The 22,768-nt window shown below is 38.3% G+C and overlaps 1 protein-coding gene across 1 annotated transcript; it reads right to left on the bottom strand.

Annotated features, from left to right (window-relative positions):
- Window positions 1–9,447: 9,447 nt before the first annotated feature.
- LOC142422543 (olfactory receptor 8A1) lies at window positions 9,448–10,437 on the bottom strand. The gene has a single exon (XM_075527907.1). It carries the CDS (start codon window positions 10,375–10,377, stop codon window positions 9,448–9,450), a length of 930 nt encoding a protein of 309 aa, XP_075384022.1. The 5' UTR covers window positions 10,378–10,437.
- Between the last annotated feature and the right edge of the window lie 12,331 nt (window positions 10,438–22,768).

The raw sequence follows: 22,768 nt of genomic DNA on the forward strand, positions 1-22,768 counted from the left end.
ATAGTCATTCTTGGCTTTCATTGTTTTATTTTTTAAACTTGTCTCAAATGCAGCCATCATACACCTGGTTCATTAACAAACTATTAGCATGACAAAACAAGGAGAAACTGCACCAGGTTTAATAAGCGCCTGAGCAAAGCCCAAATAAACATGCATTAACAACTCTCCCGCATCTTAAGCTAGTGTTATTTTCTGATTATTATTCTTAAAACTTTCATCTCGTGCACCTTCCTTTAATTTTTCTTTTTAAAATTTAAATAGCTACAGTTTTACTTCATAACACTATTAACCTATCTTTTAGTTTCACTTTTTTTACTCTCAGACCTTTTCTTTCCTTCTCATCCTCATAAAACCAAAAGCTGACACTGTTCTTACAATTTTTTTTCTATCAAATGCTTTTACCTAGTCATTCATCATTACACATACAGCATTTTAGGGGCCTAATCTCCCTTCCTTCAACCTACCAAATAACACTATCTGACCCTGTGTTTTTGACCCATTTTTGACCTATTGCTCCTTTTGCTCTCCCTCCCCCTAATACTTTCTGATCACTCCCCTAACACAGAATCTAACACATGCCCCCAGCTACTTAATACAAACTATCATCCCTCTACTGCACCACCTTACAGAGTTCACCACTCCCACATTACACCACCTCCCCAACACCCATAATAACAACTCCAAGATGTCAAGGAAGCAACAGAAGATAACTGTGCAAACAAAAAAACAAGAGAAACAGAAAAAACTAACCAAATACCAAGCAGAAAAACTATAATGCCTGCAATTTAACAGGCTATGGATTTACCAGAAAAAGAATTTAAAAGGATGATGATAGCACCGTTTAACAGTTGAAGAAAGAGTCCGAGAGGAAAAGTGAAACAATAGAAAATCTAGTAACCCCACTAGAGAAACTTCAGACAGAAACACAAAAACCAAACACTACAATAGAAGAATTAAACAACACTATAAAGGAACAACAAGGCACTATAAAAGAACAGAGAAAAGAATGAAGGAGATGGAAACCCGAATTTGTGAGCCTGGAGACAAACGTAGAGTCCCACTTAAAAATAAATAATATAAATGCAAAGCAGACTGAGAAAAGCTTGAGAACAATGTGGGACACAATTAAGAGGAATACTATGTGTCTTATAGGGATTCTAGAAGAGGAAGAAGCAAAAAAAAATCCACACAGAATAATCCAATAACTCCTGCAATAGAACTTTCCTTAATGTCTATAGGAGTTAAAGATAAAATTTTCAGGAAGTCAAAAGAACACCATTCAGGCGAGATCCCAAAAGGAAAACTCCCCAGCATATTGTAGTCAAGATGTCTAACATCAACGACAAGAAAAAAAAATTCTAAGAACAGCCACAGAAAAACATGAATTATATTAAAAAGATCAGCAATTAGAATCACCTCAGATTTCTCAGCAAAAACTATTCAGACAAGAAGATAGTGGAGTGATGTATACAGAGTACTGGAGGAAAACAATTGTCAACCTAGAATTCTTTGTCCAGCAAAATTATCAATCAAATATGATGAAAAAATTAAAGTATTCCAAGACAAGGAGAAACTAAAAGAATTCACAGAAACAAGACCATCACTACAAAAATAAAATTTTTTTAAAAACCACCTCAATTAAGTACTAAGGTCAAAAACCAACAGCAACAACACACAAACTTGAACATTTAAACAATTCTTTACAAAATTCAACCAACCCAACAACACTCAAAGCAAGGTAAGAACACAGGAAGAACAAAGAAACTATGCACAATACACATACAAACACACACATATAAAGTAAAATGACAGTAACACATACATATCAATAATTTCACTGAGCATTAATAGACTAAAGGCACCAGTAAAAAGGCAAAGAGAGGCGGAATGGATAAGAAAACAAAATGCATCAATATGTTGCCTACAAGAAACACTTCACAAAGACATAAACATTTTAAAAATCAGAGGTTGGACAAAAGCATACCAATCAAACAGCAACCTAAAGAAAGGAGGGGTAGCAATATTAATCTTCATGAAGATAGAATTCAAGGCAAACAATATAATATGAGATCGGAGCAGGCACTACATAATGATAAAGGGGGCAATAGCTCAGGAACCCATAACTATAATAAATATATTATATTACCCTCGAAATGCAGATCCTCACAGAGCTGTAAAAGGATAGAGATACATAGAAAATAATAACAGGAGACTTTAATACACCACTCTCAAGGAAAGACAGAATGTTGAGAAAAAAACTCAACAAAGCACTCTAAAAGCTCAATAACACCATCAATAAAAGCGAACTTTTAGACATATACAGAATGCTTCATCCAACAACACAATAGTATACATTCGTCTCCAACGCACATGAAACATTTTCAAGAATAGACCACATACTAGGACACAAATCATCCTTCAACAAATTCAAAAAACTTGAGATCCTACAATCACTCTTCTCAGACCACAAAGCCATAAAATTAGAAGACAACAATAAAATGAGTAGAAACATAAAAGCAAACACATGGAGATTGAACAACATAATAACCCCAAATTACTGGGTCATAAAGCAAATAAAGGAGGAATTTTTTTAATTCCTTGAGACAAATGAGAATGATAACACAACATACAAAAACCATTGGGACCCAGTGAATGCAATATTCAAAGGCCAATTTATAGCTATGTATTCATACATGCAAAAAGAGAAATCTAGTATCAGCACCCTAGCACAGTGGTTCTCAAACTCCCTAATGCCGTGACCCTTTAATACATTTCCTTATGTTGGGGTGACCCTCAACCATAAAATTATTTTCGTTGCTACTTCATAACTGAAATTTTGCTACTGTTGTGAATTGTAATGTAAATATCTGATATGCAAGATGCATTTCATTGTTACAAATTAAACATAATTTAAGTATAGTGATTAATCACAAATGTAACTATATATGAAATATTTCTTTCTAATCACAAATAAATGAAAATTTGTCATGAAGCATGGTATAGCATGGGTAACAGCGTGCACGCTGGGTACACATATGTGGGTGTATCTGCATGTGGGCGGACCCACCTGGAGACGGATAGAGGAGCTGTGTCTCAGTTCCTAAGGCCATCGGAAGTATGTGTTTTCCGATGGTTTTAGGCAACCCCTGTGAAAAGGCTGTTCCACCCCCTAAGGGGTCGCGACCCACAGGTTGAGAACCATTGCCCTAACATAACATCTTCAAGAACTAGAACAAGGACAGCAACACAATCACAAGGATCAAAGCAGAAATAAAAGTTATGTAAAAAAATGGAAAAAACTAGGCAAGAAGCTGGTTCTTTGAAAAGATTAACAAAGAAATTTTTAAAAAATAAGAAAAGATACAAATACCCAGCAATATATCAGACAATGTTCTGCTGCTATTCATAACATTTTCACTGGCTAATACCTTTTAGTGACCACCTATTCCTTATTCTTAACCTTTTCTTAGTCTGGAAGCTCCCTTAAACCTGTTTTCATAGGCTAGTTTCTCCAGAAAAGCCATACCACTAACAAAGAAAGACGTTTATCTCAAGAAAAATAACTCCCACCATTGTAGAAGCAGTCAGTGAAGTCCAGTGTTTGTCAGATAATGCTGGTAGCTTTCCCTGACGGGAATGGCTACCTGGGGCTGAGGGAACAGGAAGTCAGAGTATTAGAGGCTGGTGGAGGTTGAGGCAGATTGGAAAATCCGGTGTTATGGGAGGCCATGAATAGCTTTCAGGGTCAGCAGGCAATATTGTGAGTTTCCAGCACAGATCCCAAGATGCATTACACAGTATCCAGGTCAGCAGGAACTAAAGAACCAGTTTTCCACAGCATCTTTTACAGATGTCAAATAGGCCCCTCCCCTAGGAGATGGCATCAGACTGTGACATGGACCACACAGAGTCACAGCCAGGCCAAGTTGACCCAAAACCTAAGTATTACACCTGTTCTCCACAGGACACCCTTTGATATTTGAAATACTAGTGAAAGCTTCCAACATCATGGCAAAACTCAAGCTACCACATTATAACAGACAGATTAGTGTGCTTGAGGAGACTAAAAATCCAGTTTCAGAGTGCCTCCTCTAGGAGAATACTCCCTTTCTCTGTCCACTGCAAGAACAATTTTTGTCTTCTTTCAGCTTCTGTAGATCAGGCATTTCTTGGTGATTTCTATATGTCTTGACAGTAATCTTCCCTTGGCCCTAGCAGCATCTCACTGTAGGAACCCCAGGTCCAAAGGATGCACTCCCCTCCTAGATCTTCTTCCTTGGTTGTGGTAGATGGCCTGTGTATGTATATATATATATATATATATATATATATATATATATATATATATATATATATATATATATATATGAAGGACAAAATGTTGCCTAGTCTTTTGTCATTCCCCACAATAGTAGATATGTTTGAATCCATTGTTACAGACACCACATCAGTCTATCTTTTAGAGGGACTTGCTCTTTTCAATCACCTTCTACAAGAATCACTCTATAAAAACAAACAGACTATATATATGTTTAAAACCCATTGCCATTAAATCTATTCCAACTCATAGTGAATCTCTAAGGACAGAGTGAAATGGGTGTCTAGGTTGTAAATCCTCACAGAAACAGACTGCCAGAGCTTTCTCCAGTACAGCATCTTTTAGGGTGAACTGAAGACACGTCTGTTAGCAGTCTAGTGTTTTAACCACAGCACTCTGGGGCTCCTTTTATGAATGACATAAGAAAATAAAGCAAAACAAGAACCAAAGCCCAACCAACCAAGCAAACAGACAAACCAAAATGGAGCTCACTGCCTTAGAGTCCATTCTGACTCATAGCAGATATACAATTCAGAATAAAACTGCTCCTTGGGTTTTCTGAAACTAAATTTTTACAGAAACAATCAGCCACATCTTTCTCACAACCAGTAGATAGTGGATTTGAACTACTGACCTTGTGGTTGTCAACCCAACATTTAACCTAGATTGAGTGTACCACCAGAATCCCTTAAGAATCACCCTACTTAAAAAAAAAAAAGAAAGAAAAACTCACTGCCATCAAGTCAGTTCCTACTCATAGCAACCTTGTTTCTGTATCTGTAAAGCTTTATAAGGGCAGACAGATTCGATTTTCTCATTCAGAGTAGCTGGTGGATTTGAACCATTGACCACCTTATTAGTAGTCCAAAACTTATCTCACCATACCACCAGGGCTCCTTAAGAATCACCTTAGCCGAAAGTCTGCTTATTGACTATGAACCATACATCACCCCCTGATATGTAATTCATAAAAATATCCCAAAAGAGGAGACCTCACATCAGCTGGGGTTACCCCTTCAAGAAGGAGAAAAAGGGAGAAGACCATTCACTTGATTCCATACAGCATTAAGACAAGGCTGTGACAAATCAACAATCAATCCACAGGAATCAGAGGAGAACTTCCTTGGAAAATCAAATTAAGTCCATGAAAATGGACCAATCTACTTTAAAAAGTGACTTAATTATGAAGAGTATGATATGTGAATTTGAAATCAAGAAAACTACTTAAACAACAACAACAAAGTTGACCAAAGGTTACCATGGGTGAAGGAAGAAGAGTTTTTGCTTAGGAGGCATTGAGTTTATGTTAATGGTGGTGGAATAAGTTGGAAAAAGATGGCAATAATGGTGGCACACATGAAGAGTATATAATCAATAGCACTGAATTATATGTGTAAAAGTGGTTCAATTGGAGAATATTTTGATGTGTGTGTTTTTGCCACGATTAAAAAATAATTACACTAATATGTACAATGAAGAATAAAATGTTCTAAAATTGATTGTGGTAATGATTTTACAATTCTTGTACAATGATTAGTGTAATATTGAATTGAATGATATGTAGATGAAGTGCTATAAAACTGGTTTCTTTCATTAAAGGAATCACATTAAGGCTTATTAAAACACAGATTACCTTCCCCAATTCAGTAGTTCAGCAGGTCTGGGTTGGGACCCAAAGTGTTGTATTTCTGAAAAGTTCTCAAATTCTAGGCTGGGTGCTCATACCATTATTCTGTTGTTAATTTACCCGTTAAATGAATGTAAGACATTTTTTCCCTGATTGCAGGTAATGTGCAGCTTCCGCATCACTTTATAACTCCCAAATTGTAAGCGTGTAATTCCTTGTAATGAATTCTTTTCATCATAAACAGAGCTATTTATGTCTACTAAAATAAACCACTAATTGATATATTATTGTGCCCCAAATAGCTATAAGCTTCAATAGGATACATTGTTTGCACTGTGTAGGTTGAAATGTATCCTTAATATTGTTATAAACAGTAGGGAAAGATACTTTATCTCATGGAAATTGTATTTACTGGGTGAGGGTTGTAGATGTGTCAGTTATTTGAGCAGGCAATATTTTGAAGCAATGAGTAATCAAGGATGGACTCCTGTCCTTTTTTGCCTAGGACTGAGAGGTTTCCCAGGTCACGGGGTTTTTAGTGATGAAACTAGGAAAGTGTAAAGCAAACAAGGTTGATTTGGAAAACTGACATATTTTATCCCTAGTCAAATCAAAGAAAGAAGTCTATAATGAGAGAGAAGTTGGACCAGATGATAATAAGAGTAGGTTTAATAAATGATTTTGGATGGTATTTCATAATGGAAGAGCACAATTAGGCCAGGATCAATGGGCAGTCTAACGAGACTGTAAACCTAAAGTGAAGAGGATGAGACTTTAGGATCTGGGGTTGTCTGTCCTTGAGTTTGAATCCCACTGTTGTTTGTTTATCAACTATGTGAACTTGAGTAAGTTACTAAGTCAAGCTTCCATATCTGGTAAATGTGTCAAGAAAGTACCTACTTGTAAGGTGTGATTGAAACAGTGCATGTTAAGTACTTAGAACAGTTGCCTTGTTTAGAGTAAGCATTTAAAAATAATAGCCACTAGTGTTACGACAGTTAAATAAAGGAATCAGGCAGCAGTTCTTGAGGTGCAATAGAGAGATGTAAAAGAACAGAGAGGGAGAAATCTAGATGAGAATGGGACTGTCTGTGTATCAATTCTTCGTGAATTTTTAAAATTTTTATACTTTTATTGGGGGCTCTTACATCTCTTATCACAATCCATATATTCATCCAGTGTGTCAAGCACATTTGCGCATATGCTGCCATCATTTTCAAAGAATTATCCTCACACTTGAGCCACTGATATCAGCTCCCCATTTCTTCCCCTTCTTCCCCACCTGCCCTCCCTCATGAACCCTTGATAAGTTATAGATTATTATTTTCATATCTTATATTGTCATCCATCTCCCCTCACCCACTTCTCTGTTGTTCATCCCCCTGAGAGGGTGTTATAGGTTGATATTTGTGATTGATTCCCCATTTCTCCCCCCACCCTCCCCAGTCCTCCTGGTATTTATACTCTCATTGTTGGCCGTGTTGGGGAGTGGGTATCTATCATGGATTCGCTATATTGCAGGCTCTTGTGCATGTTCTGATCTAATCCGACTTGTAAGGTAGAATTGAGGTCATGATAGTTGGGGAAAGGAAACACCAAAGAACTAAAGGAAAGTTGTGTGTTTCATTGGTGCTATTCTGTACCTTGAATGGCTCATATCTTCCTTGTGACCCCTCTGCAGGGGGATGTCCAATTTTCAACAGATGGGCATTGGGTCTCCACTCCATGCGCCCCCACCTTCACCTTGGGTATGATTTTTGTTCTGGGTCTTAGATGCCTGGTACCTGATCCCATCGACACCTCATGATCACCCAGGCTGGTGTGCTTCTTCCATGTGGACTTTGTTCCTTCTGAGCTGTATGGTTGCTTGTTTATATTCAAGTCTTTAAGACCCCAGACACTATATCTTTTGACAGCCAGGCACCATTAGCTTTCTTCACCACATTTACTTATGCACCCATTTTGTCTTCAGCGATCATGTTGGGTAGGTGAGCACCACAGATTCCAGGATTGTCAGAACAAAGTGTTCTTGTGTTGAGGGAGTACTTGAGTTGAGGCCCAATGTCCATCTTCAACCTTAATTCTTAACATATAGATATGTGTACATACTTCTATACCCCTCTAATTATATATATATTTAAATATGTACATGCCTGTATTTAGACCTCTATAAATGTCCTTTGCCTCCTGGTTCTTTCTTCTATGTCCTTTTACTTTCCTCTGTCCCTCCATAATGTTTGGCTTTCATTCACGTTTAGTAATTCCTTGCTTCTACATAGCCCTTGATTAAGCTCCACTAGGCATCCTACAACTTTCTCTCCATTGATTTTAGTTCGTTTGTTGTTCCCTTGTCCATGGGCTGGTTCCCTACCCCCTTTCTTTCTCTAACCTTCCCTTCTCCCATATCCCCCTGGAAGCATGGGTCCCGTGCTTTTCATTTCTGAATTATTTATTCCACTTATCTTATCTAGATAGAGGTGCAGATGCATTAATAAGCACAAAACCCCGGCAAAGCCAAATAAAACAACAAAGGAAGTCAAGACCAACAAAACAATAACAAAAAAAAAACACACAAAAAAGCCACTGACAAAAATGGAAAAGCCTATAAATAGTTCATGGTCTGCTTGTTGGCCTTTATGAGTGTTTTCCAGTCGAGTCTGATGGGGTGCCACACTCTGTCTCCAAAGTCTACTTTTGGTATTCCGCAGGGATTTCATCACATTGTCTCCTTGCTGCTCTGTGGCATGCCCTTAGAATTTCGCCCCGGCGTGATGGGGTCAGATTGTGCACAATTCCTGCATTGTGTCTCCAGTATTGTCCCTCGCAGTGCTATGGTTTAGTGAGGGACCTCGTGTCTTGCGATAGAACCGGCCCTATGATCCTCTGTGTGTTGTCTTCTCTGAGCAGGAGCATCGTCCTCAGGACTTGGTAGGCCAGGATGTCCTCCCCTCCCTCTCCATCCCTTTTTGTTTCTCCTGTGTGCTCTAATCAGATGTGCTCCCTTCCCCAAGCTATAGCCCCAGTGCTGTCCTTTGAAGTGCATTTTCTAAGGGTTGGGGTGGGGAGGGTACATATAGTTGGGATTGGATCCGGCCCCACAGTCTTGGTGACTTTTAAGTTCAATTTTCACTTCTTTGTGTACTCCCAAGTGAAAAACATTACAAGTGGTTTGAGTAATATTTTATCTATAAATTTAATAGGGCAATGAATGAATCTCAAACACAATCTGGAAAATTTAAATTTTATGTTAAACTATAAGTTATTGAATGTTTGACAAAGGTCTCCTTTTGGAGAGAATAGATCCTAAATGAAAGAAAACATGACCATAACTGGTTACAGATAGTAAGACATGAGAGGGGGTAGGAAGGAAGAGAGAAAGAAAAGAACTTCACCTTGCAGAGCAACCTTGTAGAGCAACAATCACTGCCTATTCGTGGTTGGATTTTTATCTGGCATTAATTACAATTTACTTATAATGTTTAGAAAGATTAATAAATTTTCATCAAGACACTTTTCTTCTCAGTGTTCTCTGCACGGCAGCCTTTACCTCCTTGTTCCGTAGGCTATAAATTAGGGGGTTGAGCATGGGGATCACTGTGGTATAGAAAATGGAGGCCACATTCTCCTGGGCCAAAGAACTGGCTGTGGAAGGTTTTAGGTACATGAATGCAGTAGATCCATAAAACAGTCCAACTGCTGTAAGGTGGTAACTACAAGTACTGAAGGCTTTGGACCTTCCCTCTTTGCTGTTGATGTGGAGGATACTGGAAAGGATGAAGGCATAGGAAATAAGCACCGTTAAGCTGGTGACTATGATGTTGAATCCAGCAATAAAGAAAACTGTTATCTCAATATCATAGGTGCTAGAGCAGGAGAGCTTCATTAAAGGAAGGATGTCACAGAAGTAGTGACTGATGAGGATCTCACAATACGACAGATTTAACATGAGGCCAGTCTCTATTGTTGAGCCAATGAACCCCATGAGGTAGACCACAGCCACTAGCAGGAAGCAAATTTGATGTGACATGATGATGTTATAAAGTAAAGGATTGCAGATGGCAACATAGCGGTCATAAGCCATTACTGTCAGCATGTAACATTCAGCAATGACAAACACAAGAAAAAAGTAGAGCTGTAACATGCACCCCACATAAGATATGCTGTTCTTTTCTGACACAAAGTTCACTATCATTTTAGGGGTAATAACAGAGGAATAGCAAATATCTGCAAACGATAAATTTCTGAGAAAAAAGTACATGGGAGTGTGAAGCTGGGAATTCAGATAAATGAGTGTGATCAAACCCAGGTTCCCCACCATGGTGACTATGTAGATCCCTAGGAAGAGAAAGAACAGAGGGATCTGGAACTCTGGTCGATTTGCTAATCCTCCTAGAATGAATTCTGTAACTGTAGAGTGATTTTCTGCAGCCATTCTCCTGGAGTTAGAAGTCTGGGAGGTGAGGAAAGAGAAGCATGATTAAAGGGTGAAATTCTCCTGGTAAAGCTGGTTTTGAATATCTGCCTCAAGCTTAGGGATCCTAGATTCTTTCGTTTATTGTTGTAAAAATGCAGATATCATAACATTATTTAATTCTCCATTTTCATGTGTACAACTGAGTGAGGCTCATTATATCAATCATGTTGTACAACCAAGACCAATATCTGTTGCCAGTTTTTTAACCATCAGAAACATGTTCTAAACAATGTTTCCCCTTTTCTACCAGTTTTCCACCTCTGCTAACCACTACTAAACTACTGCATGTTTGCTTATTCTAGATAAACCATAGTGAGATCATACAAAAATAATTTTGACCTTTTGTGATTGGCTTATTTCACTCAGTCCAATGTTTTCAAGGTTCATCCATGTCAAGTAATGACATAGGAGGCTTAGTGCTGACCAGATGTCAATATTAACTACTACCATCTATAAATTTAATACAATAATCCTATACATTTTTACAACCTTCTTTATAAAAATGGAAAAGGATATCCTTGAATTTATGTAGAATTGCAGAGTCTCAAATAGCTAAAGCAACTTTAAAAGGAAGAATAGATTAGGAGAACGCAGTTCCTAATCTCAGAACATATTAAAAAGCTACAGTAACAATAATAATAAAAACAGACTGGCACCTGTGTAATGATAGGTCTATAGATCAAGGGAATAGAATAAATAATCCAGAAATGAGTGCACATAGCTACTGTCAATTAATGTGTGATGAGGGTGGTCAAACCCATCAATTATGAAAGGATGGTCACTATAATAATGGTTCTGGGACAACTTGATCTCCCATTAGATTTGGGGTCTCTGCTCAGAGACCCCAATATGGTTTTCTCTGTTCATTTGTTTGTTTGGTGTCTTCTGATCTCTATTAACTGATCCCATGGACATCTTATGAGCACACAGGCTGGTGTGCTTCTTCCAAGTGAGCTTGTTGCTTCTTGTAGATGGCCGCTTGTTTAACTCCAAGCCCTTAAGACCCAGAAGCTATATATTTTGATAGCTGGGTACCATTCACTTTCTTCACATTTCTTTATGCACCCATTTTGTCTTCAGTGATCGCATCGGGAAGTTGAGCATCATAAAATGCCAGGTTGTTAGAACAAACTGTTCTTGCATTGCACAAGCAGAGGCCTGCAGTCTATCCACCACCTTGGTGTATTGGCATATAAATATATGTACATATGCCAATACTTCCATTTTATGAATTAATATATTTATATACGTACACACCTATGCTTATACCTTTATCCAGAGCTTTGCTTCCTAGAACTTTCCTCTGTTTCCTTTTACCTTCCTCCTGCCCCACCATCATGCTTGAACTTCTTCTGTCTCTTAGTAATTCCTCTCAGCTAGATTGATGCTGCTCCGACACCCCCAGGATCTCTACATCTTCCTTGTTGTTGGTTTTAATCACCTAGTTATTCCCTTGTCTATAGCATTGTTCGCTTACTGCTGCCTTCTCCCCCCAAGGCAAGAGGAAAGTTCTTAAAGAGATGAATCCACACAGTGGCTGCAACAATGGGTTCAGGCATAGGTAAAATTGCAAGATGTCACAGGACTGTGGACTGTTTGGTTGCATAGGGTCACATGGCACCGAAGAACAACATGCATATTTAGATGCATTTCTTTCATTTAACTTGTTCATATTAAAGTGTGCATTGTCAATCTCACTTTTACTGTCATCAAGTTGATTTTGACTCATAGTGATCATATAGGACAGAATAGAAATGTCCCTCTAGGTTTCTTAGTCTATATATTTTTAATGGATGAGAAAATTTCATCTCTGGTGGGTTTGAACTATTGATTTTGTGGTTATCAGCCCTACATGTAACCCACTATGCTACTAGGTCTCCTTTCAGTTGTTATTAGGTCACTAGAATTTGTTCTTAGTATTTGGGATTGAGACCCTAAGGTAATGGTTCTCAATGTTGGCTGCATATTGCAATCACTTCAAATATTTAAAATGTGTTAATACTTAGGTTCTACAAACAGAAATATTTACTTAATTAGTTGGTAAGTGGTGCAGCTTATATATTGGCAAATAGTATTGCCCATAGTAAGTGACAAAACAGTAATTATTATATTATTATTATATTAAAATTGTAGTGTCATAACCATGTCACTTCTATCTCCCTAGTGGTAAAGCACTCAAGTGACAGACACATTCTCTAGAAACCAAGAACTATTATTGCTCGGTTATAGTATGTACAGATATTTCTGTCTCTGAGAATCTAAAAGCATACATTTCTACTATTTTATTTGCTTCTTTATATTATTTGTAATCTGTGTAAAATGTATTATGAATTATACACTTCTTTCAAAGATCAATCTCACAAGCTCCTCTTAAAATTCTTGGGTATGATGATCCAAATTCTACCTTGCAAGTCTGGATAGAGAGGAGAGATTGTACACTGGCGTATAAAGGAGCTGAAGGCACAGGGAATCCAGGGTGGATGATACCTTCAGAACCAGGGGGTGAGGGGTGATACTGGGAGAGTAGAGGGTGAGTGGTTTGGAAAGGGGGAACTGATTAGAAGGATCTATATGTGGCCTCCTCCCTGGGGGACGGACAACAGAGAAGGGGGTGAAGGGAGACGCTGGATAGGGCAAGATATGACAAAATAGTAATCTACAAATTATCGAGGGCCCATGAGGGAAGGGAGAGCGGGGAGGGAGGGGGGAAAGAGGACCTGATGCAAACGGCTTAAGTGGAGAGCAAATGCTTTGAAAATGATTAGGGCAAAGAATGTACTGATGTGCTTTATACAATGATGTATGCATATGTATGGATTGTGATAAGAGTTGTATGAGCCCCTAATAAAATGTTTTTTTTTAAATTGGGGTATGAGGGAGAAATATATTTAGAGCAGGATTTTAATTCATATTTTTAAGTGTTATGAACTTGAAATTCAAACTTAAATCTATTTTCCTGATCATGATCTTCTTACTTTACTTCTGATTGGTAGTCATAAATCTGCATACCTATAGCTATGAAGCATTGTTATGGTTGAGTGTGCCTTATGACTTGATGTCACAGTATGTGCATGAGATATATACCCTGTATTATATACCCTCTATTATATTAAAATATATTATTATATATACCATTTTATATTACATATAATTATATATACCCTCTATTATATGCAATATACATATACTCTACAAAATCAAAGCATTAAAAGTTAAACTTTTTTGCTGTGGAAATCATAGTGCAGCACATTATTTATATAGTCAGTTAAATTTGTTAAAATTTTGGAGAATAATTAGAGGATGGATATTGATAATTTCTGGTGCATTTTTAATTACAAAGGAGTAGTTATGCATTAGGCTGATAACCACGGTTTGAACAAAAGTACTAGCTGCTCTGAGGTAGAAAGGTGAGGCTTTCTATTCCCATAAGGAGTTATAGTCTCAGAAACCCAAAGGAGGTAGTTCTACAGTGTTGTATAGGATCATTGTGAGCAGGGACCAACTTGATGGTAATTAGTTTTGTTTTGTTTTTAGTATAAAAATGGAAATATAACTAACCTAAAATAACTTACATGTAACATGTAATGATAAATGGAGAAAAGATTGAAGTTGTCAAGAATTTCATTTGGATCCACAATTAGTGGTCATAGAAGCAACAGTCAAGACATTAAACAGTGTATTGCCCTGGGTAGCTCTGCTGCACAAAACCTCTTTAAAGTGTTGAAAAGCAAGCAGGTTTCTTTGAGAACTAAAGTGCCCTTGACCTAAGCCACGGTATTTTCAGTAGCTTCATATGCATGTGAAAGTTGCATACTGAATAAGGGAGACTAAGGAAGAATCAATGCACTTGTATTATGGTGTTGGCAAAGACTATTGAAAGTGCCATGGACTGGTCAAAGGACCAACAAGTCTACCAGAAGGCCTCTCTTAAGAGAGGCAATGATGGCAAGACTTTGTCTCATACGGTGGACATGTTGTCAGGAGAGACCCGTCCCTGGAGAAGAACATCATGCTTGATAAAGTGGAGGGACTGTGAAAAAGAAGGCCCTCGACAAGATGGTTTGACACAGTGGCGGCGATGATGGGCTCACACATTAGAGGAAGCGTGAGGATGGGGGAGGACTGGGCAATATTTTGTTCTGAGGTACACAGAGTCCCTATGAATCGGAACTGACTTGATGGCACTCAACAGCAAAAGCACCATTTTCTGACTATCCACAGACTAAGATTGGTGGTACATATACTACTAGATTTTCTTATATATGTAACTTTTTGTGTATCACTTAAAACACATTTCCTCACCTGATTTCTGGCATTAATGATATTCTTTTTTCTTACAGGTTTTCAAACCCTTAGGATTGTTGTGAAGACAAGAATATCTCTAATTCATTATAAAAATTCTTTGTGTTAAATTATTGACAGTGATGTATTTGACATCATAACTAGTAAGATTTTAAAATATTATTTCTACTTATTACAACCAAGAAAGAAGTCCTTGCATAGTAGGAACAGCATACCTAGCTGCTATCTGAAAAGTTGGTGATTTATGTCCATCCTGAGCCACCTTGGGAGAAATGCTTAGCTATACGCTTCTAAAAAGTTAGCTATTAAAAATTCTGTGGCACACAGCTCTACTCTGACACAAATAGCTTCACTACTGGCAGAATTGGCTAATGGAAACTTATTTTATTACAAAGGAAAAAGCAATATTCTTCTAGATAACAATATATATGCTCTCTTTCCCAATTTGACCCTTGTGAAACAATAAGAAACATAGAAAATTCACTTGTAATACACCTTTACCAAAAGTCAAAATGCTTTACAAAGCAGAGCAGAGTGGACACCCTTCACAGTGCAGTGTGGTGCCTATATGAACATCATTCCATAGCAAAATCTTGTTTTACCAGGTCATCAGATGCTCAGGTTGCTGTTAATGAGAACACAGAACACTCTCCACCATAAAAGAAAAGAAAAACATTGAAAGATAAAGGGAAGCATGTTTGTAAAGAGACTACCTAGAAACAAGAGTTTAGGGGGAAATAATTACAAGTGTTTTAAATCTGCAGTTATCTGCCTGCCTTGAGGAAAAAATGGGGCTCTGTTTTCTAGAATTTTTAGGGAATTCTTTAGTTTCAACAATCAGGAACTAAGTGTCAGAAAATATTTATATTTAGTCCTATACTTACTCAAGCTGCCAGGAGGAGAAAAGATGAATCTGTATGCTCCTGAGAAGACTTACAGTCTCAGAAACCCTCTATAAGATTGCTAAGAGTCAGAATCCACTCAATGGCACTGGTAAGTTTTTTTTTTAATTTATACTTAATCAAAGGGGCTGACACAATCTTAAAGAATGAGTCACCAAGGTTGAGAGTCTTGGGATCTTATACGCAGAACCTCTCTTGGGAAGTGTTTACTCCAGAGGCTGAGGACTTTACCACTGGAGCAGTTAGAATCATGGTTTCCACCTGTGCCTCATGTTTTTGTTTTTCAGGTGTGTTAATTTTCCTTTAGTTGGGAGAGTTATTTCATAGATTGGGAAGCTTCTGTCTAATTTTAGCACTGTGGTATGTTACTACAAAAGCCTCATTATCATCAGCACCACCACCACACATTAGTCATTACTAACAACATCATCATCAGTGATGATTATAATTGGTGATAATCAACAACATTATCAGTTATTACTATCCCATAATGAAATATTTATCATCAGGCACAACCAACTAGCTTTAAAATATTATTTCTAAAGGGTTTTAAAAACCAAATTCAATGATTTTATGAAATACACAGTATAATTTCAGTAAAGGTATATTAAATTGGTAAGGAATGTTGAATTTCTCATCCTGACACTTCTATCTGTAGACTGGTAGAATTGAATGGCTGATGGTTAAAAGGCATAAGAACATAGAATCATACGGACTCTTCATTCATGTATTTTCATGATAAGTAATAAACATTCAAAAGAATTAATATTATTCAAGAATATATCACTGTTAATATGTTGTTAATAAAGCTATTGAGAATAGGAGCTAGAGAGCCCGAAGGTAGAGAGGGAAGAGAGGCCCAGTGGGAAGCACCAGGAGTGGCAGGATGTCTGGAGGGGTGATTGCCACGGCCTAGGCTAATTTTAAACTCCAAAGTCAGCAACTCCATGACTCCTTTTGATGACTCTCTACCTCCTTACTTCCTATACAAGACTCCAGCCATGGCCAACGCATGATTGGGTTTATGTTTGGACCTGAGACAAATGACCAGGTCATGGATTAATCCATTCATAACCTGTAGACACAGACAGGCCAAGCATCCCACATTCAACAAACAAACAACCCTAGACAGAACTCTTTTGGTGGCAAATCACTAGAGCTGCTACTGGCTTCATCAGGTGGTTTTCTTTCCTTCCTGCTTGATGTTTGTGGTCTGTGAGCCCTTTCTTCAGTCCACGAGACCAAGAACCCCTGGACACATCAAAGCAGGTGCAACACTTCTAAAAATTAAGTCTGAGATAATTATAGATGCATGTGGAGTTATAATAAATAACAAAGACATTCTACGTGTCCTTTATATAAATGGTAATGTCTTACAAAACTGTAGTACAGAATTACAGCCAGGATGGTGATAGTGATACAGTTTTGAATCTTATTAATATTTCCCCGGTTGTACTTATACTCAGTTGTGTGTGTTTATTTAGTTCTATGCAATTTAACACATGTGTCGGTTCCATGTATCTATCAACATAGCTAAAATAAGAACACTTACACCACCACCAGTATCCCTCATGTTGCTTATTGCTTTTAAATGGTCTACTTCATTTTCTAATTTTAGGAAATAAATGAATTGGGCGCCTATCCTATTGGGCTTCAGTATCACTATAAACTCACCAACTTAAACATTTTATCTTTCTTTTTTTTAAATCATTTTATTGGGGGGGGCTCATGCATATCTTATCACATTCCATACATTCATGCATTTGTACATCAAGCACATTGTTCATTTGTTGCCCTCATCATTCTCAAAACATTTGCTTTCTAATTAAGCCATTGGTATCAGCTCCTCATTTTTTCCTCTCCCTCCCTGCTGCCCCCCCACCATCATGAACCCTTGATACTTTATAAATTATTATTATTATGTCATGTCTTACACTGCCCGACATCTCCATCCCTTCGCCCACTTTTCTGTTGTCTGTCCCACAGGGAGGAGGTTATATGTAGATCCTTATAATCAGTTTCCCCTTTCCACCCCACCTTCCCTCCTCCCTCCAGTATCGCCACTCTCACCACTGGTACTGAGGGATTTATCTGTCCTGGATTCCCTGTGTTTCTGGTTCCTCTCTGTATGAGTGAACATCCTCTGATCTAACTGGATTTGCAAGGTAGAATTGGGATCATGATAGTGCGGGGGAGTAAACATTTAGGAACTAGAGGAAAGTTATGTTTCATCGTTGCTACACTGCACCTGACTGGCTCGTCTCCTCCCTGTGACTCTTCTGTAAGGGGATATCTTGTTACCTACAGATGGGCTTTGGGTACCCAATCTGCACTCCCCCTCATTTACAATGATATGATTTTTTGTTTTTTGATGCCTGATACCCGATCCCATGACACCTCATGGTCACACAGGCTGGTGTACTTCTTCCATGTGGACTTTGTTGCTTCTCAGTTAGATGGTTGTTTGTTTATCTTCAAGCCTTTCAGACCCCAGACGCTATATCTTTTGATATAGCCAGGCACCATCAGTTTCTTCAACACATTTGCTTGTGCAAACATTTGTCTTCAGCGATCGGGCCGTGAAGGTGTGCATTATGGAATGCCAATTTAATAGAACAAAGTATTCTTGCATTGAGGAAGTACTTGAGTGGAGGTGCAATGTCCATCTGCTATCTTAATACTAAATGTATAAATATATCACATATATATATTTTCCCATCATCATATATAAATATATTTACATATGTACATGCCTGAATTTAGACCCCCTATAAATGTCCTTTGCCTCCTATTTCTTTCCTCTATTTCCTGATACTTTCCTCTTGTCCCACTATCATGCTCAACGTTCATTTGGGTTTCAATAATTTCTCTCGGTTACATTGCCCTTGATCAATCCCTATCAGGCCCCTCACACCCTCCTTGCCACTAATTTTGGAACACTTGTTGTTCCCTTGTCCATGGGTTGGTCAACACCACCTCTTTTCCCCCACCTCCCCCTCACCCATGTCCCCGCGGAACCATCGATCCTGTTGTTTTCTCCTCAAGACTGTTCATCCAGCCTATCTTATCTGAATAGACCTGCTGAGATAATAATATGCACACACAAAAAGAAAGACGAAGCAACAAAAGAAAACACAACAATGACAACAAAAAAAACAATGACCAAAAATTAAAATGAAAAGAAAAACCTGTAAATAATTCAAGGTCTGTTTTTTTGACCTCTAGGAGTGTCCTCCAGTCGAGTCTGATGGGTTGCCATACTCTGGCCCCTGACGTCTATCCTTGACACTCCCTGGGACTTCCCTGTTTTGCTCCCCCCTCTGCTCTTTCACAAGTCCTTAGAGTTTTGCTTCCATGTGCTGGGGTCAGACAAGGTCAGTCCCAACACTGAGTCGCCAGTGTTGTCTCCTGTAGGGCCATGGGTCACTGAGGGACGTCATGTCTCATAGTGTGGTTAGACATACGGTCCACTTAGTACATTGGCTGTTCTGAGGGGATATTGTCCTCCAGGCTTTGTGGACCAAGTTGTGCCCCACTCTCTCTTCCTCCCCCTACATTTGCTCCTGTGTGCTCTGATCAGAAATGTCCCTCTCCCTGAGATGCAGCTTCAGTGCTATCCTCTAAAATAAATTCTTCTTGGGGAAGAGGCAGTTGTCCATGTAGTTGGGATTGGAGCCGGCCCCTCAGACCCCTCTACTGGCTCCCTGCTCCAGGCCAGCATGCTACATTCACATCTCGGAACACCAGGTTGAAGTCTGGTCCCTCTTTCCCTGTGGAGATATAAACAATACCTCCCCTTGGGTGGGTTAGTGCCCTGTGCCTCCACTATGCATTTCTATCTCCCTCCTCCTCCTTTTTAGTTGGCTACTATATGTACCCCTGGATTTGGTCTGGCCTCTTCCATACTACCTGGACCTCACTCCAGGAATATTTGTATACAGTACCTTTTCCCCTATGCCCCTTTTGCATTTTTTAGGTTTACCTCAGCGGAATCATGTTGATCTTGTCCTTTTGTGCATGGCTTACTTCACTTAGCATAATTTCCTCCAGTTCTTCTGATGCAACAATATGCTTTATGTGTTCGTCACTGCTTTCTCGTGATGATGCATAGTACTCCATTGTGTGTATGTACCACAGTTTTTTTAATCCATTCTTCTGTTGATGGAAATTTAGATTGTTTCCAACTCCTTGCAATTGTGAACTGTGCCACAATGAACATTGGAGTGCATATGTCTGGCCGTGGTTTGTTTCTTGCCTCTTCTGGGTATATGCCCAGTAGGGGGATTGCTAGGTCATATGGTAGCTCAATTTCCATATGTTTTAGATATCGCCAAATCAATTTTTATAGTGGCTGTACATACCTACATGTCCACCAGCAGTGGATGAGAGTTCCTATCTTACCACAACCCCTCCAACACTTGTCACTTTCTGATTTTTTGAATTGGGCTATCTTTGAGTGTGTTAGGTGGTATCTCATAGTTGTTTTAATTTGCATTTCTCTTATGGCTAATGATTGGGAACATTTTCTCATATGTTTATTGGCCATTTGGATTTCTGCCCCTGTGAAACTTCTTTTCAGGTCCTTTGCCCACCACATCTGTGGGAAGTTAGTTTTTCTCTTATTATAAGCTTGCAAAGTATTGTAGATTTTGGTAATAAGACCGTTGTCTGTGTGTCATTGATAAAGATATTTTCCCACTCTCTCATTACTCCCTTGGTGAATTCTTTCAATGTAAACAGGTGATTTATCTTCAGTATATCCCACTTGTCAATTTGTGGCTTTCCCTAATTCTGATAGCCTATGTATTCCCTGTGCCAGGGTTCTCAGGTTTGTCCCAATACCCTCATTAATGGCCCTAATATTTTGGGGGTTTACCTCAAGGTCTGTGATCCACCTTGAGTTTATTCTTGTGCATGGAGTGAGGTAAGAGTATGGCTTCATTTTTCTGTAGGTTGATATCCATATTTTCCAGCACCATTTATTGAAGAGGGAATCCGCTTTCCAGTTGATATTTTTGGACCCTTATCATAAAACAGTTGCCTATTTGCTGATATTTTTTATTTCTGGCTCTTCAACTCTTTTCCATTGCTCTGAATATCTGTCATTATACCAGTATCACACGGTTTTGACTACTGTGGCCATTATTCCACATGTTAAAGTCAGGTAGAGCAAGCCCTCCCACTTTGCCCTTCTTCAGGAGTTCTCTGCTAATTCTGGGGTTCTTCCCTCTCTATATGACACTGGCAATCATTTTTTCCAATTCTTTGATGAAGGATGGTGGTATTCGTATTGGGATAGCATTAAACTTATATAGTACCTTGGGCAGAAATGGCATCTTTACTATATTGAGTCTTCCAATCCACAAGCATAGGATATTCTTCCATATGTTAAGCTCACTGTTGGTTTCTTGTAATAGTGTTCTATAATTTTCCTCATACAAATCTTTTATTTTTTTTAGTCAGGTATATCCTTAGATATTTCTATTTGTGCTCGGCTATTGTAAAGATTAATACCTTTTAAATTTTCTCTTTTGTAGTTTTGTCTGATGTGTATAGCAGACCGATAGACTTCTGTTTGTTGATCTTGTATCCTACCATTCTGATATATTCCTCTATCACTTCCAACACTCTACTTGTGGAATTTACAATGTATAGAATCATATCATCTGAGAATAAAGATAACTTTGGCTCTTCCTTACCCAGACGAATACCTTTGGCTCTTCCTTACCCAGACAAATACCTTTGATGTCTTTTCTTTGTCTTATGCTGTTAGCTAGAACCTCCAGTACTATGTTAAATAGGAGTGGAGACAAGGGGAATTCTTGTCTGCTCCCCCTTTTCAGTGGAATTGTTCTAGTCTTTTCTCCACTGACTATCATGTTAGCTGTTGGGTTTTCATACATAACTTTTAAAATATTGAGGAATTTTCCTTCTGTTCCTATCTTCTTGAGTGTCTTAAACAGGAATGGGTGTTGGATGTTTTTAAATGCTTTTTCCATAGCTATCGATATAACCATGCAGTTCTTATCATTTTTTTTCTGCCAATGTGGTGAATAATACTAATGCTCTTTCATATGTTGAACCATCCCTGCATCCCTGGTATGAATCCCACTTGGTCATAGTGAATTATTTTTTAATATGATTTTGTATTCTATTGGTCAGTATTTTGGTAAGGATTTTTGTATTAATGTTCATTAGTAGTATTGGTCTATAGTTCTTGATTCTTGTGGTATCTTTTCCCGCTTTAGGTATCAGAGTTATACTAGCTTCATAGGAAGCGTTTGGAAGTTTTCCATATTTTTCTATGTTCTGGAAGAGTTTGTATAGCATTGGTGTCAGTTAGTTCCTGAATGTTTGGTAGAATTCTCCTGTGAACGCATCTGGCCGAGGGATTTTTTTGTTGGTAATCCCTTGATAACCTTGTCTATTACTTCCATTGTTATGGGTCTGTTGATGTTCTTAGCATCCATCTGGGATAGTCTCAGAAGGGATTAGGTTTCCGAGTATTTGTCCATGTCTTCCAAGTTGTTGAATTCATTAGAGTATAGGCCTTCATAGTACTGTGTAATTATCCATTTGATTTCATTAGGGTCCTTTGTAATGTCCCCTGTTTTATCCTTCATCCTTGCAATTGACATATGTTCCATCCTTTCTTTGGTTAGGTTTGCCAGCAGTCTATCAATTTTGTTAGTTCCTTCTGAGAACCAACTTTTAGCTGCATTAATTTTTCCCATGGTTTGCTCATTTTTCTCTCTCATGTATCTCAGCTCTGATTTTTATTATTTCTATCCTCTTGCTATTAATAGGATTGTTATGTTGACTCTGCTCTAATTGGTATAAGTTTTGTGCCAGCATGTCAACCACAAGTCTCTCTTCTTTTTTCATGTGTGTATTTATTTCTATCAGCCTTCCTCTGATAAATGCCTTTGCTGTGTCCCAAAGGTTTTGGTATGTCATATTTTCATTCTCATTGGTTTCTAGAAACTTCCTGATTTCATCTCTTATCTGGGTCAATGCCCACTCCTTTTGCAATAGAAAATTATCCATCCTCCAAGTGTTTGCCATTGTTTTCTTTACTGTTCTGTTAATTTCCAGCCTTACGGCTCAGTGATAAGAGACAGACATCTGTATAACCTCTATGTGCT

The sequence above is a fragment of the Tenrec ecaudatus genome, chromosome 12 (assembly GCF_050624435.1).
Source record: "Tenrec ecaudatus isolate mTenEca1 chromosome 12, mTenEca1.hap1, whole genome shotgun sequence".
NCBI classification, from domain to species: domain Eukaryota; kingdom Metazoa; phylum Chordata; class Mammalia; order Afrosoricida; family Tenrecidae; genus Tenrec; species Tenrec ecaudatus.

Bases quoted from the DNA above. Each gene is read 5' to 3' on its own strand.
- LOC142422543 (XM_075527907.1), bottom strand. From the start codon at position 10,377: ATGGCTGCAGAAAATCACTCTACAGTTACAGAATTCATTCTAGGAGGA.